At 40.1% G+C, this 16,697-nt stretch overlaps 1 protein-coding gene across 1 annotated transcript; it reads left to right on the plus strand.

Annotated features, from left to right (window-relative positions):
* Positions 1-10,985: 10,985 nt before the first annotated feature.
* On the plus strand, positions 10,986-15,757 carry LOC147662108 (uncharacterized). Its single transcript, XM_086951099.1, has one exon. The coding sequence runs from the start codon at positions 11,620-11,622 to the stop codon at positions 14,116-14,118; it is 2,499 nt and encodes an 832-aa protein (XP_086807225.1). The 5' UTR covers positions 10,986-11,619; the 3' UTR covers positions 14,119-15,757.
* Positions 15,758-16,697: the final 940 nt, after the last annotated feature.

Here is a 16,697-nt window from a genome sequence, read left to right on the forward strand (position 1 = left end):
CCTATGAGTTAAAAAGATAAAAAATACAAGGAAAGAAGTGTCATTGAGAATAAAATAGTAGGATCTACTATTACTACTCTATATTAGTCTATTTTCGGGGGCTTGTGGTGAAAGACATACCTGTAACTGATCGGCAGGGCTCCCTATGTCCGGTGGCGGGATGAGACGTCTTGATAAGCGGCGAGCGCGGGAAAAAATAAAGGTCAGTAGCCTGTTTCCCAGCGCTAGTATTTATATAGTAGTTAAGTGCTCTAAATTATTCGCACCTGTAGTCACGTAGCCGCTCGTTTAACTCGGACGTGTGGCTGCGGAGTTGCGGTGTTTTGATTACGCGGCAGCGGAGTTAGGTGACATATTGTATGATTGGATCTACAAACGAAGCGGAGTTTTGTATACTTGTATTTGGTTGGATCTACATACGAATGAATGAAGCAGAGTTTTGTATACTCGCATCTGATTGGGTGTGCGCTCGTTCGGTATTCGTAATTGGTTGTTTCTAATATTTACGTGGCACAGCAATGTTTACATTTTGACGGAATCATAGTAATTGCGCTGTAATTCTAAGCATCTACCGAAAAAAAGGGCGTTTTTTTTTAAAAAAAGGCTCTCTATAATGGGTGTATCTAGCGTTTATGGTTTGTGTCTCCTATTTCCAGGTACGATACATTTATGGCAGTAAAGAGAAGGAAACTTTAAATAGTTAATAGATGGCCTTCGTTGGTTCCGCCTGGGGTTAGTCTTTCCGATTCTTTTACAAAATTCTTGTCATAATGACAATACTTTCGAGATGGTAGGGTTTGACATTGGAGGAAATTATTGTTAATGTCTTATATTAATATATCGATGTTGAGTTATCTGAAGTGTGTCGGGTTTTGTTTGGGTTAAGCATCTAGCGTGGGTAAATATGTGGCACTACAAAGATATATATGCATTAATCCACTGCTAGGCACTAAAGTGAAACTGTCATACCTTAGTACTGGCGAGAATATGTATTAAAGGAGATTTTTAGCTATATTCCAGTATTACATATAGACATTGATTTAGACTTAGACACCTTCGAACTGGTGGGAATATATATTAAGAAAATCTTTGCTAGTTTTGATTTCCGTTTTGGTCCGATGTATGTTATTACTTCGGAAAGACTGTGATTGCTAATCTATTTAGGAGATTCATGAGAGGGTAATCAATATGTGTTAAATATCAGATCTTATGTTTAACTTCTGCAGCTAAATTAACAAAGCACTATCTTATAATCATATGGACATAAGTATGTGTTGCTATATTTGGGGTTATTCCGGGTTTTATTTTCTTTAAAGAATTGCGTGTTCCCACGGGATTTCGCTGTTTAGGCCTTGTTTAAAAGTGTTGAAGACAAAAATCCAGAAAACTTCTCGTTTCTTACGGATAGATATGCCTCGAAGGATACATAGGTGAGACCTCGAGAGCTATTCAAACACGCCTAAATGAACATCGCTCGGCGATAAGGACCAGAAAAACTTTATGCCCGATGGTGAAACACTTCCTAGATAAAGGGCACAGTGCAGATGATTTTAAATGGAGGATTTTGGAGAAAATCCATATTCCAGACTCAAAAGGAGGCACATCTATCCGTAAGAAACGAGAAGTTTTCTGGATTTTTGTCTTCAACACTTTTAAACAAGGCCTAAACAGCGAAATCCCGTGGGAACACGCAATTCTTTAAAGAAAATAAAACCCGGAATAACCCCAAATATAGCAACACATACTTATGTCCATATGATTATAAGATAGTGCTTTGTTAATTTAGCTGCAGAAGTTAAACATAAGATCTGATATTTAACACATATTGATTACCCTCTCATGAATCTCCTAAATAGATTAGCAATCACAGTCTTTCCGAAGTAATAACATACATCGGACCAAAACGGAAATCAAAACTAGCAAAGATTTTCTTAATATATATTCCCACCAGTTCGAAGGTGTCTAAGTCTAAATCAATGTCTATATGTAATACTGGAATATAGCTAAAAATCTCCTTTAATACATATTCTCGCCAGTACTAAGGTATGACAGTTTCACTTTAGTGCCTAGCAGTGGATTAATGCATATATATCTTTGTAGTGCCACATATTTACCCACGCTAGATGCTTAACCCAAACAAAACCTGACACACTTCAGATAACTCAACATCGATATATTAATATAAGACATTAACAATAATTTCCTCCAATGTCAAACCCTACCATCTCGAAAGTATTGTCATTATGACAAGAATTTTGTAAAAGAATCGGAAAGACTAACCCCAGGCGGAACCAACGAAGGCCATCTATTAACTATTTAAAGTTTCCTTCTCTTTACTGCCATAAATGTATCGTACCTGGAAATAGGAGACACAAACCATAAACGCTAGATACACCCATTATAGAGAGCCTTTTTTAAAAAAAAACACCCTTTTTTTCGGTAGATGCTTAGAATTACAGCGCAATTACTATGATTCCGTCAAAATGTAAACATTGCTGTGCCATGTAAATATTAGAAACAACCAATTACGAATACCGAACGAGCGCACACCCAATCAGATGCGAGTATACAAAACTCTGCTTCGTTCATTCGTATGTAGATCCAACCAAATACAAGTATACAAAACTCTGCTGCGTTTGTAGATCCAATCATACAATATGTCACCTAACTCCGCTGCCGCGTAATCAAAACACCGCAACTCCGCAGCCACACGTCCGAGTTAAACGAGCGGCTACGTGACTACAGGTGCAAACAATTTAGAGCACTTAACTACTATATAAATACTAGCGCTGGGAAACAGGCTACTGACCTTTATTTTTTCCCGCGCTCGCCGCTTATCAAGACGTCTCATCCCGCCACCGGACATAGGGAGCCCTGCCGATCAGTTACAGGTATGTCTTTCACCACAAGCCCCCGAAAATAGACTAATATAGAGTAGTAATAGTAGATCCTACTATTTTATTCCCAATGACACTTCTTTCCTTGTATTTTTTATCTTTTTAACTCATAGGCAGGGAGATCTTTTAAACCTTATTTTCAAGACATCTAAGGACTAATATCCTCCTTGCACCTGAAACCTGAAAATAACAAGCATCCTACTTCTTTTTAGGTAAGACATGTTGCAAAAGTTAAAAGGAAAGTAGTCACCAGTATGTACATAAGATATATCTAACCCAGAACTTTAACACTCATGTACCCCACCAGGTTATCAGACCTTTGAGAAAACACCAACAATAGACCAGCTATCAATTTGGAATCTATTGACAAAACCGAAAGAAAACTAGATATAGTCTAGGAGGTAAGAATAATATCGTTAATCTACGCTTTATAAATAATGATATTAGACAATGAGATAGATCTATATCTTCTATAAGAAAAGAAGCAAATAATAAATCAAACGCTTTAGCTTCCACTGTTACTTTTATTCTCCCAACCATGACAACAAATGGAAACCCAGAAATACCCAGGAACGAATTTCAATACCATCATAAAAGGGTTCCGGTTGGCGGGATTAACTATCCAATCATCAAATCAATCAGGTAAAATTATTGCCAAAATGCACTCCTAATCTGGATAGCATATTATAATTATCAAATATTCATGATATTATCCCCTTTTTACCCCTAGTCTAAAACCATTTGCCATCAAGATAATTCGAATGAGGGAACGAAAAATTATCTTTTAACAACTCTATGATAAAATGAACCATTAGTAAGTATCAGACCATCTAATATAAAAGCATATCCTTGCAGTCTAAGATATAAGAATACAGTTAATTAAATTAAAATTCATGTATCTATTGTGTAGTATTGGATATTTGTTACCCCACTCCGTGCCTTCTGATCATCTATAGAAATCCTAAGTCAGACTAATATAGAATGTGCCCATGATATATGATACCATACAGAGAAAATATTTCAACACAAATGCTCATCAATGGCATTAACCTTTTTTCTCTAATCCTTCAATCTATAAATAGACAGAACTAATTTCATAAGGAAATGACAAGACATATGTAAACCATTAGGTTGTCCATTTTTTCTCTACAGCTGTTAAAAATCTAAAGCTCCTTTTTAAATTCAATGAAAATGTTTAGAAATTTATTTTTAATCTGTGAGTTGGAATTGATATAATTTGTATTTTATATGCATTTTCACTTTATAGATATTGTGTGGCTGCTCCAGGAAGAAGGCGCTGGCCGCCGAAACGCGCGTAGAGACCGAATTTTCATGCCACTTATCTTTTTTAAAAAAAATAACTGTTTATGAATTAACAATGTGTAACTGTCAATTATATAGTGTGATTTTTCTAACTGTTATTTGATGTCATATAAACGATTTTTTAATTGTGTTAATTGTTTAATAAAAATTTGTATTTTAGCCAGCTGTAGTTTACTTCTACATCTTTCTTGATCTAGATTTGATTTATACCGTCAAATGTCCTAGGTTGTTACTTTTCAAACATACACTCCAAATACCACTCAGTGCCACATAATTACACACCACATAATCATACTCTACTGAATTCAATATACACTCCACACAATACCACTCAGTGCCACATAATTATATGCTACATAATACCATTTCACTCAATGCAACATACAATCCAAATAATACCACTCAGTGCCACTTAATTACACACAACATACTTACACTCCACTCAATGCAACATAAATACACTCCACATAATACCACTCAGTGCCACATAATTATATGCTACGTAATTACACTGCACTCAATGCAACATACACTCCAAATAATACCACTCAGTGCCACGTAATTACACACCACATGATTACACTCTACTAAATGCAACATACACCCCACACAATACCACTCAGTGCCACGTAACGATTTGCTACATAATTACACTGTACTCAATGCAACACACACTCCAAATAATACCACTCAGTGCCACATAATTAAACTCTACTGAATGCAACATACACTCCATACAATACCACTCAGTGCCACATAATTATATGCTACATAAATACACTGCACTTAATGCAACATACACTCCAAATATTACCACTCAATGCCACATAATTACACGCCACATATTTACTCTACTGAATACAACCTACACGCCACATAATACCACTCAGTGCCATATAATTACACACCACATACTTACACTCCACTCAATACAACATACATACACTCCACATAATACCACACAGTGCCACATAATTATTTGATACATAATTGCACTGCACTCAATGCAACATACACTCCAAATACCACTCAGTGCCACATAATTACACGCCACCTAATTAGACTTTACTGAATGCAATATACACTTCACACAATACCACTCAGTGCCACATATGTATTTGCTACATAACTACACTGAACTCAATGCAACATACATTCCAAATAATACCACTCGGTGCCACATAATTACACGCCACATAATTACACTCTACTGAATAAAACATACACTCTCCATAATACCACTCAGTGCCACATAATTACACGCCACATAATTACACTCTACTCTATGCAACATAAATACACTCCACATAATACCACTCAGTGCCATAATTACACGCCTCATACTTATACTCTACTCAATGCAACATTAATACACTCCACATAATAGCACACAGTGCCACATACTTATATGCTACAAAATTAAATTGTACTCAATGCAACATGTGCTTCAAATAATACCACTCAGTGCCACATAATTACACACCACATAATTACACTACTGAATGCAACATGCACTCCAAACAATACCACTCAGTGCCACATAATTATATGCTACATAATTACACTGCACTCAATGCAACATACACTCCAATTAATGCCACAAAATTACACTCCACTGAATACAACGTACACTCCCAATAATACCTCTCAGTGCCACATAATTGCACGCCCATAATTACACTACTCAATGTAACATAAATACACTCCACATACCACTCAGTACCACATAATTGCAAGCCACTTAATTGCACTCTACTCAATGCAACATAAATACACTCCACATATTACCACTCAGTGCCACATAATTACACGCCACATAATAACACTCTACTCAATGCAACATAAATACACTCCGCATATTACCACTCAGTGCCACATAATTACACGCCACATAATAACACTCTACTCAATGCAACATAAATACACTCCATATAATACCACTCAGTGCCAGATAATTACACACCATATAATTGCACTGTACTCAATGCATCATAAATACACTCCACATAAATGCACTCTATACCACATACCACCAATCAACATAAATGCACTCCACACCATGACACAATTTTACTAAGCATAATTTCACTCAACAACACAGTTCCAGGTCACACATTTCAACTCCACATTTCCAAAACACACTGCATAATTACACACCAAACAACATGTTTCAACTCCACAATCCATAACGTACCTCCAATCCACACCATATATTGTCACCACCTGAGCACTAATCTCCATTCTCCACCACCATTTTGTATCAGCGCACCACCTAATCATCACATCAGCCTCCCTTGGAATCTGGCATCTGTTGATTCTCCTCTAGTGTCCGTCCGCTGCTCGCGTTCTAATTAAATTACTGTTTTCCAACCTACACTCCCCCGTTATTTATGTCCTGCTTTCTCATAATTTTTTTTTTATAACCAACAAGAATGAAAACAGGCAGGAAAAAGTTGCCAGCAGTGCAATTACAAAAAAAGTTATGTTAAAATCTTTTTTTATCAGGTTTTTCAGTTGTATATAATGTTGTCTTTGTTTGTATAAACGTAACAAAAATGCTTAACACTTTTTATTATAAGTTTTCAACAAAATTCACAGCAGCCACAATGCTCTACAACATAGCCAAAAGCTATGGCTAAACACATTAGGTCCCAAAGGCGAGACCCATTGGCTATGCCAACGCTTGTTTTAGTGGGTTATGAAACATAGCTCGAATAGCTAATTGGCAGGTCGTAGTAGGGTTGTTTAAACTAGCTGGTTGGGTAGAGCATTGTGGGGATTTAGTATTTGCTACATGGGTGGTTGTATCTGTCACTAATATGTCCTCGCACTTGCTAATGCAGGTGTCTATCCTATCCAGTACACAATTACTCCCTCCATGTTACTGTATCTTCCCAGCCTTTTTCCCTTTACTATCCCTCCCCGCCCCTCCCCCACTGCCCTCCATAGTTTTCCTTTTCCCCATGCTACCTCTATAGTGCAAGTTAAGTCTAAAGCAACCTGTCTGCACAATCAGCAATGAACAGGCCTCTGGGCCAGTGGACAATGAGAACCCTCAGGCCACCCTTATACCGGCCCCACAAACCCCTCAGGAGAGAGAGCGTAATTATTTAGAATCAAAGAGAGTAGTTTGGGCAATGCTGGGAGATACCCGCGTTAACAGTACCTCAACTAGTCCACGACAGTTCTTGAATGTCCAGCGAATCTGAGTAGGCAAGATGCCTAATGCCAGTGGAAAGAAGGGTAGCCCTGCCCTGCCTCTTCCTGGCAATGAGGCCAAGGACGGGACAGCCCTTGGCCCGGGCTTCTCCCGCGCGTGTCCCGGGGGAGAGGCAGCACTATAAGCGTGGTGACAACAAGCACCTCCCCCTCACCGCTGCGCCTGCGGTGAAAGCAAGGGATGCTGGGGCAGGCAGTCCTCACACTGAGGTTGAGCGCCTGGATGGGCTGATGGCGCTAGCGGCGTTTCCTACATGGACCCTGGGAGCTTGTGGTGTCCCTTGCTGGTGACAAGATAGCTTGCTCCCCTAGTGCCTGGCCTGTGTTATTGCATTGTTTGCATCAGAATCACCTAGTGCCTGGCCTGTGTTATTACATTGTTTGCAACAGATTCTCCTTGTGCCTGGCCTGTGTTATTGCATTGTTTGCGTCGGATTCACCTAATGCCTGGCCTGTGATATTGCATTGTTTGCGTTCCGTTTTCCTAGTACCTGGCCTGTGTTATTGCATTGTTTGCCTCAGAGTCACCTAGTGCCTGGCTTGTGTTACTGCATTGTTTGCATCAGAATCTCCTAGTGCCTGGCCTGTGTTATTATATTGTTTGCATCAGATGCTCCTTGGGCCTGGCCTGTGTTATTGCATTGTTTCCTTCGGATTCTCCTTCATCTCAGAGTTTGAGCTCTGTGGCTTGACCAGTTGAACTCCAATAAAGAAGATGACCTAGACCAGTTCCACCTCTCCTGACCTTTGAACTGATCATTGAGGAAAGAAGCCCTTGTCTGGAAGGAAGAGCTCCACAAGGCACAGCTGACAGAAGTCCCGCCTGGAAGGAAGATCCACACAAGGCGCAGCTGGCATAAGTCCTGCCTAGAAAGGAAGATCTGAACAAGGCACAGCTGACAGAAGTTCTGCCTGACTGTGATCTTAAAGCAGTGAGAGACCCACAAACCACAAGATCCTTCAAGCCCAGCTAGCCACACTGGACACCATGTATATCAAATGCCTGATTTAGATTTCAGCGGATGCTTTATTCCATCACAAATGTGACAGGTATCCTGCCCGCCCCATTAAAAATGCATTATATCCTCTGGCAATTATAATAAGGCAGACAGGATATGTGTCACGTTTTGATTAGGCCTTTGTGTAGTTCGCTGAGTTTTACTCCGCGGAATTCCACGAAGCGCCAGGAAAACTCTGCCGTACTCCGCTGACTTCCGCTAGTGGCAGAGTTTGTTAAGCTGCGCTGCTCTCACTGATTTTTAGTGCCAGGAATTTGTCCTGCACTGTAAAATCAGCACGAACAGCACTTCCCTTCGTGCCAGAGGGCGCTGCTGCCTCTGCCTCTCTAATTGACATTCTAATCGAGTGGCAGCTTCATCAACGAGAATGACAGAGTTCTACCCTCGAGTGGTCGCAACTTGCCGTGACCTCCCGCAATGAGAACTATTACCAGCAGGAAGTCTAGCGCGTTATATATTCCCACAAGCGCTCGCCACCTTACCGTTGGCGAACCACTTGAGAAAAAAACTCAGTTCTGCATCACGAACTACGCCGGCAGAGTGGAATTCTTCACCAACTCCTAGTTTTGAGGCAATACTCTGTTGGGAAAACTCTAAACTAGGCCCTAAGTTGGCAATAAGTGTTGTAGAAGAAGTGAGATCCATGGCCTTGTGACTATCAGGCTATCCGACTTCTTATCAACCCCACAGAGTGAGTGCGCAGTCAGAGGGCAGTAGGGGGATCGCAGGACAAGAAATTAGTAAACTTGAATATGAGAAATATGGAAAGGTAGAAATGTCGCATCACCTGTGGATAACTGACACCTCCTCCCGCTCTGCCAAATGCTGATCCAGTCACAAAGTGGCATCCTGAACCCCAAATGGACAACATCATGCCAGATGCCATGTAATGGTGGAAAAGGGGGAAAAAGAGTAATATGCACACATTTGATACGGGGATATGTCAGGTAAATTAGTGGTTGTGATGGATTCTCTATAAGTACTAAATGACTGATAACGTTGAATATTAAATTATATGAATCAATGTTTGTTTGCCTTATCTGCACTTACAATGTAAAGTACGGGCCTTACAGTAAACTCCTCGCTCTGTTTTACACATAACCCCCCGAAGGAGCTGCATCTTACAGAACTTTAGAAAAAACTAACGACTAGCTTTTTAAAGTTGTCTTTCCGGCCAGAACCGGGTGCTGTAAGCTGCACTAGTTTCAGGGAGATGGACCGATGTTATGGTGATAGGAAACCCCTCAAACCACAATAATGTTCCAGTCTTCCAGGTTAGACGAAACCAAAAATGCTTGAACCAATGGAGCTGTTGAAAGTGTCAAAGGTGACCTATGAACAGCAAGGTAAAGACAGGAGTTGGTATTTGAGATGATCTTAAGTGAATAGGAAAGAAATGAGAAGTGTGTGAAGTTCCTTTCGTTGTATACTTCGTAAAGAGTTACTGGAAATTTTGCAGCCCAGCCTGGTCCATCTCTTTTTCTAAACTCTATTGTTGTTTGAATTAAATCTTGACCGTATGCATCTATCTTAAGCAAAACCTTAAGCACTTGGGAGCTCCGAGCACCCTTACTTTGCTAAGTTACTCAGTGAACACTTTTAAATCACCTAGTTTTCTGACATTAATAAGATGTCACCTGATCACCAGAACTTTTAGTGAAATATTTGTGTATGATGAAATATTCCCTACTAAGTTTCAAAGGCAGTAAAGAAGAAGGGGGCGATTTACTAAGATTTTGCGTAGTGTTTGCGTCACAAAAGTGGCACAAAAGAGTGCAAAATCTTGTTTTCCTAATTTTCTTTCCAGCATATAGCGTAAAAGTAATGTGAAGCATCGCATTGCACTGCTTCGCGTTACTTTGCACCTTGGAGCCTGCCAATGGTGGGGCATGGGCGTTCCCGTGCAACCACCCATTGTTTCTCACGCTAAACTCAATTTACCAAATACAGTAGATTGGGTTTAGCGTGAAAAAACTGCACGCTTTTAAACTAGGCGCATGGAAGGAGAAATGCTTTCATTTCTCCTTCCTTTTCTGACTTTGCATGCGTGCTGCACTGTGCAACACGTATACAAAGTGGGAAAAGCTTTCCATCATGTCTAGGCATAGTATTTTGTACAGGAAGGGTGTACTTCCTGTACAAAACCTATGCTGGACTCACACACACCATAGCGCTCTGGTGCTAAGGTGTGTGCATGGCGCAGGGCTGCTGTAATCGGTGCCAGCGCAAGGGAAAGGGAAGGAGAGAGCCATATCTTTGAAAATATGGTGCTCTCCTGCTCCCTCCCTGTCACGCAGCGCAGCCTCGCAGGGGGAGGCCTGCGCTGCATTGCGTGGAGATTTGGTAAATCTCCCCAGAAATGTCTTTTACAACAAGTTACATATTATACGTTCTCATTCCATTTTGATTCAATTTAGTAATTTTAAATGTCTTTACATCCAACAGAAAACAAGCCTTGAATGTATGAAATGACCATCAATAATGAAGCGAATGCTGTAAATCTTCAATAATAGCAGAAATATTGAGCTACAATATTCAGGAAAACATCAGCGCAGTCGGCGACAGAGGAACCTGCACACAAACTGACAGATCCCGGATGAAGCGTCGAGGGCAGTTCAGTGATTGTAAGACTCTGAGCTGTGTACCTCCATGCCAAAAGACGAATAAATGACCTTAGGAAAATTAAGGCAACAACAATAACAAACAACCTCCTGTATAAACAACGGTCAAATACTAACTTTGATAAACGTATCGGTATGATGTGATTATCGCAGTGCTCTATTTTCTAAAAGGAAGACAAGCCATCATTCCGTGCTCTAGGTGAATTGTAAACTCTTCTGGCCAAACCACAGTAACAAGCGGAAAGCACAACAGAGCGGAGCCAGACAACTGTCGGGTAATGGAAAGAGGAGCTCTTCTATCTACAATACAACAGACTGTCCAAATTTGAACCGGAAGAAGGAAGATACATCTTTACCTGCCAGCGTGCACAGCCATAATCCAATCTAAAGGCACAATCCCCTACAAAGACACATTCTACGTATTAGGAGTGTGGCAAATATTTGGTGGCTATTGTATTTTATTGTTAAAACAGAAATCAAACGTACAAAATACTGCGCACATATAAAGTGTGTGAGAAACACACAAGTGCTTTAACAGCCATGTTGGCCCCTCAGGAAATACAGTCAAGGGATGTGGATAAATACATACCTGACCCACAGAGACTAACCAAGAAAGAAGAATCATACACATGTAGCAAGTGCTTTAGTTTGTCATCACTACTCAAGCTTCATCAGCACAAGTACACAGGACAAAAACCATTCAAGTGCAGTGAACATGTAAAGTGCTTTAGTCAGTTATCACACCTTCAAAGACATAATCAAACACACACAAGGGTAAAGTCATTTAAATGCAGTGAATGTGTGAAGAGCTTTAGTCGATTATCAAAGCTACAAAGTCATCAGCGAACACACACGGGGGAAAAACCCTATCATTGTAGTGAATGTGACCGTAGTTTTAGTTACTCTTCAGCATTAAGGATTCATCTGCCAACGCACACAGGAGATAAACCATTCAAGTGCAGTGAATGTGTCAAGAGCTTTAGTCGATTATCAAACCTACGAAGACATCAACAAACACACACAAGGGAAAAACCATTCAAGTGCAGTGAATGTACAAAGTGTTTTACTTTCTTGTCACACCTACAAAGCCATCTGTGGAACCACATAGGAGAAAAAAAATTCAAGTGCAGTGAATGTGCAAAGTGCTTCAGTAAGTCATCACACCTACAAAATCATCTGCGAACACACACAGGAGAAAAGCCATTTAAATGCAGTGAATGTGGGAAGAGCTTTAGTCGATTAGATCACCTACAAAGACATCAGCGAATACACTCGAAGGAAAAACCATACCAGTGCAGTGAATGTGGGAAGAGCTGTAATCGATTCGAAAATCTACAAACCCATCAGCAAACACACACAGGGGAAAAACCATACAATTGCAATCAATGTCAAATGATTTTTAGTCGTTACTCAACATTAAGGATTCATCAGCGAACACACACAGGAGAAAAACCATTCAAGTGCAGTGAATGTGCAAAGTGCTTTAGACGGTTATCAGACCTAAAAAGTCATCAGCGAACACACAAGGGGGAAAAACCCTATCATTGTAGTGAATGTGACAGTAGTTTTCGCAGCTCTTCAGCATTAAGGTGTCATGAGCGAACTCACACAGGAGAAAAACCATTCAAGTGCAATGAATGTCTAAAGAGCTTTAGTCAATTATCAGCGCTACAAAGTCATCTGCGAACACACACAGGGGAAAAACCATTCAACTGTAGTGAATGTGGGAAGAGCTTTCGTCACTTATCAAACCTCCAAACACATCAGCGAACACACACAGGGGAAAAACCCTATCATTGTAGTGAATGTGACAGTAGTTTTCGCAGCTCTTCAGCATTAAGGATTCATCAGCAAACTCACACAGGAGAAAAACCATTCAAGTGCAATGAATGTGTCAAGAGCTTTAGTCAATTATCAAACCTCCAAACACATCAGCGAACACACACAGGGGAAAAACCCTATCATTGTAGTGAATGTGACAGTAGTTTTCGCAGCTCTACAGTATTAAGGTATCATCAGCGAAGTCACACAGGAGAACAACTATTCAAGTGCAATGAATGTCTAAAGAGCTTTAGTCAATTATCAGTGCTACAAAGACATCTGCGAACACACACAGGGGAAAAACCATTCAACTGCAGTGAATGTGGGAAGAGCTTTAGTCACTTATCAAACCTCCAAACACATCAGCGAACACACACAGGGGAAAAACCCTTTAATTGTAGTGAATGTAACAGTAGTTTTCGCGTCTCTTCAGCATTAAGGATTCATCAGCGAACTCACACAGGAGAAAAACCATTCAAGTGCAGTGAATGTCTGAAGAGCTTTAGTCAATTATCAGTGCTACAAATACATCAGCAATCACACACAGGGGAAAAACCATTCAACTGCAGTGAATGTGTGAAGAGCTTTAGTCACTTATCAAACCTCCAAACACATCAGCGAACACACACAGGGGAGAAACCCTATCATTGTAGTGAATGTGACAGTAGTTTTCGCAGCTCTTCAGCAATAAGGTATCATCAGCGAACTCACACAGGAGAAAAACCATTCAAGTGCAGTGAATGTGTAAAGAGCTTTAGTCAATTATCAGTGCTACAAAGTCATCAGCGAACACACACAGGGGAAAAACCATTCAACTGCAGTGAATGTGGGAAGAGCTTTAGTCACTTATCAAACCTCCAAACACATCAGCGAACACACACAGGGGAAAAACCCTATCATTGTAGTGAATGTAACAGTAGTTTTCGCGGCTCTTCAGCATTAAGGATTCATCAGCGAACACACACAGGAGAAAAAACATTCAAGTGCTGTGAATGTGCAAAGTGCTTTAGTCAGTTATCACACCTTCAAAGTCATCAGCGAACACACACGGGGGAAAAACTATTCAGCGGCAGTGAATGCGGGAAGAGCTTTAGTCACTTATCAAACCTCCAAACACATCAGCAAACACAGAGACTCCGGAAAGAACTTAAGAACATCAAAAATAATACTGACCCATCTGAGGACATAGACAAGAGCAGAACAGTGCAGTTATTGTGAGAGGAATGAATTACGGAAAAAGATTCAATTCAAATTATGTGGGACATTAAAATGCCAGGTGATAGAAGACCGGACTAACAGTAAAGAAGGAAAACAGATAACAGTATTTACAGAATTATAAATGTGTTTGTTTTCAGTGATTGTTCACTTCCGTACACATAGCAAAGCAGCATGATATACCAGGATACACAGTGGGAGGCTAGCACAATGTGAACTAAAAGAAAAGAAAAATTGTTGATTTTTATTTGGTGAAGAAGAGATTCAAAGAAAAACATTCAATCGCACCTGACCACACCATCTGTAAAAGCAACACTGAACAATACTGGGACTAACAACGATATTTTCAGCTAACTTGTCGGATTAGTGACAAAACCTATAAGCCAAACACACCCAGAGTGGACATGCTCTTAGGGCTCTGGAGATGGGAAACTTCATTGGTAAAATGTAGATATTACTATTAACAAATGCCACTGCAGTATATGTGATGTACTAAAGTGAAGCACAGGTATTCAAGAAATAACTTGTTTTGAGATATAAAAACGCATATACCTTGTTTCTAACCCCTTCAGTGCTGCGCGAATTCCGCTGCAGTGCTGAAGGTTCTAAAGAACCTATGGACTCATGACGGAACGGTTCCGTCATGAGCACAGGCCAACCGATACTCATGATGGAACCGTTCCGTCATGAGCACCGAAGGGGTTAAGTAATGTTTGCTGCATCTTTTACACTCTGTTATCGGTTGATGGATCAGCTCGTGCCTCGGGCCTTATAACTAAGTGTGACCCGTGGCTCCTCTCCGACATGGCTCACCCTATTCATTTTGTGACTTGCCAAACTCTACTTTTTACCAGAATTGAGCCATTGTAAGCAGTCGACTCTGTTTGAAGAATGTGGTGAAATAGCGAAATCCCACATCAAAAGTATATATGTGACTGAACAATCAGTTGCAGTCCCAGCAACTCGTCTTCCACACTTGATTGTCCCTTGTCCTCCAATGTTCTAAAGGATTTGTTGTATGAATGCCAGAAGTAGCAGTGACATTCATGAAGCTAACGCTAACAGGAGTGTGTGGAAGATAGAGAGGGTGAGAGATAAAGAGAGCGAGAGAGACAAAGAAAGGGGCGAGAAATAGAGAAAAATGGAAAGAGGGGGAACTGCACGTTATTTGTACTCACCTAAAAATAGAAGAAGCAGCCGAATACATGTCAATGTGTGACATCACCAGGGAAATGGACTGAACACCTGTGAATTTATATGTTTATTTTTAATACCTATAGACCCATGTCATGCCAATAAACAGCGCACAAGTAAGGAAAATAGTGAAGGAGGCCATTATCATATGCAAATCACAGTGACGTCACATGTAGTGACATCACAAGAAGTGATGTCAGGCCCTTATACTAATTTTCACGTGAAAGGTTGACGGCCTGTTTTAAAAACACAAAACAAGAAACATAAAATAATGTAAAAATAAGTTTTTGGTTTGAGTTTTTATATATCATGTGTTTTTCCCACTATTAGTTTGTAACTAAACTCGGAAATGACTGAAAGTGTAAATATTTTTAAACAGATATGTGAAACTTAGTAATTACATTTTTAAACAGTTTTCAGAGTATAAATAAAATGTGCTTTTAATTTGCATTTGTTTCTTGACGTTATTCTTTATCCAGCCCCTAAGCCCCAAACTGTTTCACATTTTCAGTGTATTAAGCACTAGAAGGGCTAATTTTGTCAAGTTCTCTGTTCCTCTCTTGCACCACTCACACAAACAAACACTCAGAGGCCTGTGTCTGCAGTGCTGGGGCACAAAGTAACAATTATCAGTCACAGGCTAAGGAGCTAGGTGGAACTGAGTCCCGTTTCTAGATAATAGTGGGGGGACCCCTTCAAACTATGGCTACCCCCGACTTGTACCGTGCTGATAAAGCAATAGTGAATTTGACTAATTTATGATGAATTGAAATGAGAGAAAGAGAAGAACACAGCAAGGTGCAGGACAAATTAAAGAAAATGAAAAAAAGACACACAAGACTTTACCCTTTTCTGTGTACAAGCTGTACTGTGCGTTGTAAACAGGTTGTCACCCCCTTTGTATGTAAATGAGCTTCTGTGACCAGACACCCCAGGCTCCCATCTCTTCTAGCGCGGATGATAATGTGAGCACTGTAAGGTAATCATAAACTAGGGCTATATTGAGAAATAATCGACTTGCAGGTCTCACAGCTGTAGATATTTAGTTCTTTTATTAGTTTTTTAAAATTGACTTTAGTTTGCAGCAATTCTCAAGGTTACTTTTTCTCAGTATATCGCTTTATATCGCTCTTTGCGCTTCATCAGTTAAACGTGAGGTTTGATGTAGGATTTGTTGTCAGTGTCCCTAGACCATGTCCCAATCCCTTTGTCCTCGATTTGTCAGCATGTGTTTTGTCCACACACTGGTCTAGGATGGGCCTTCTCAAGGTTGAAAGCGCGGTAATAGGAATAATAAATCAGACATATTTGAAATTGTATGTAAACAAATGCGTGCCTTTCAGTTATCAGGCACCACCAGACACATCTACACATGTAATTGAGCACCA

The sequence above is a fragment of the Lissotriton vulgaris genome, unplaced genomic scaffold, assembly GCF_964263255.1.
Source record: "Lissotriton vulgaris unplaced genomic scaffold, aLisVul1.2 SCAFFOLD_2730, whole genome shotgun sequence".
Classification (NCBI taxonomy): Eukaryota; Metazoa; Chordata; class Amphibia; order Caudata; family Salamandridae; genus Lissotriton; species Lissotriton vulgaris.

Coding starts and splice junctions, on each gene's coding strand:
- LOC147662108 (XM_086951099.1), top strand. CDS start 11,620: ATGTTGGCCCCTCAGGAAATACAGTCAAGGGATGTGGATAAATACATA.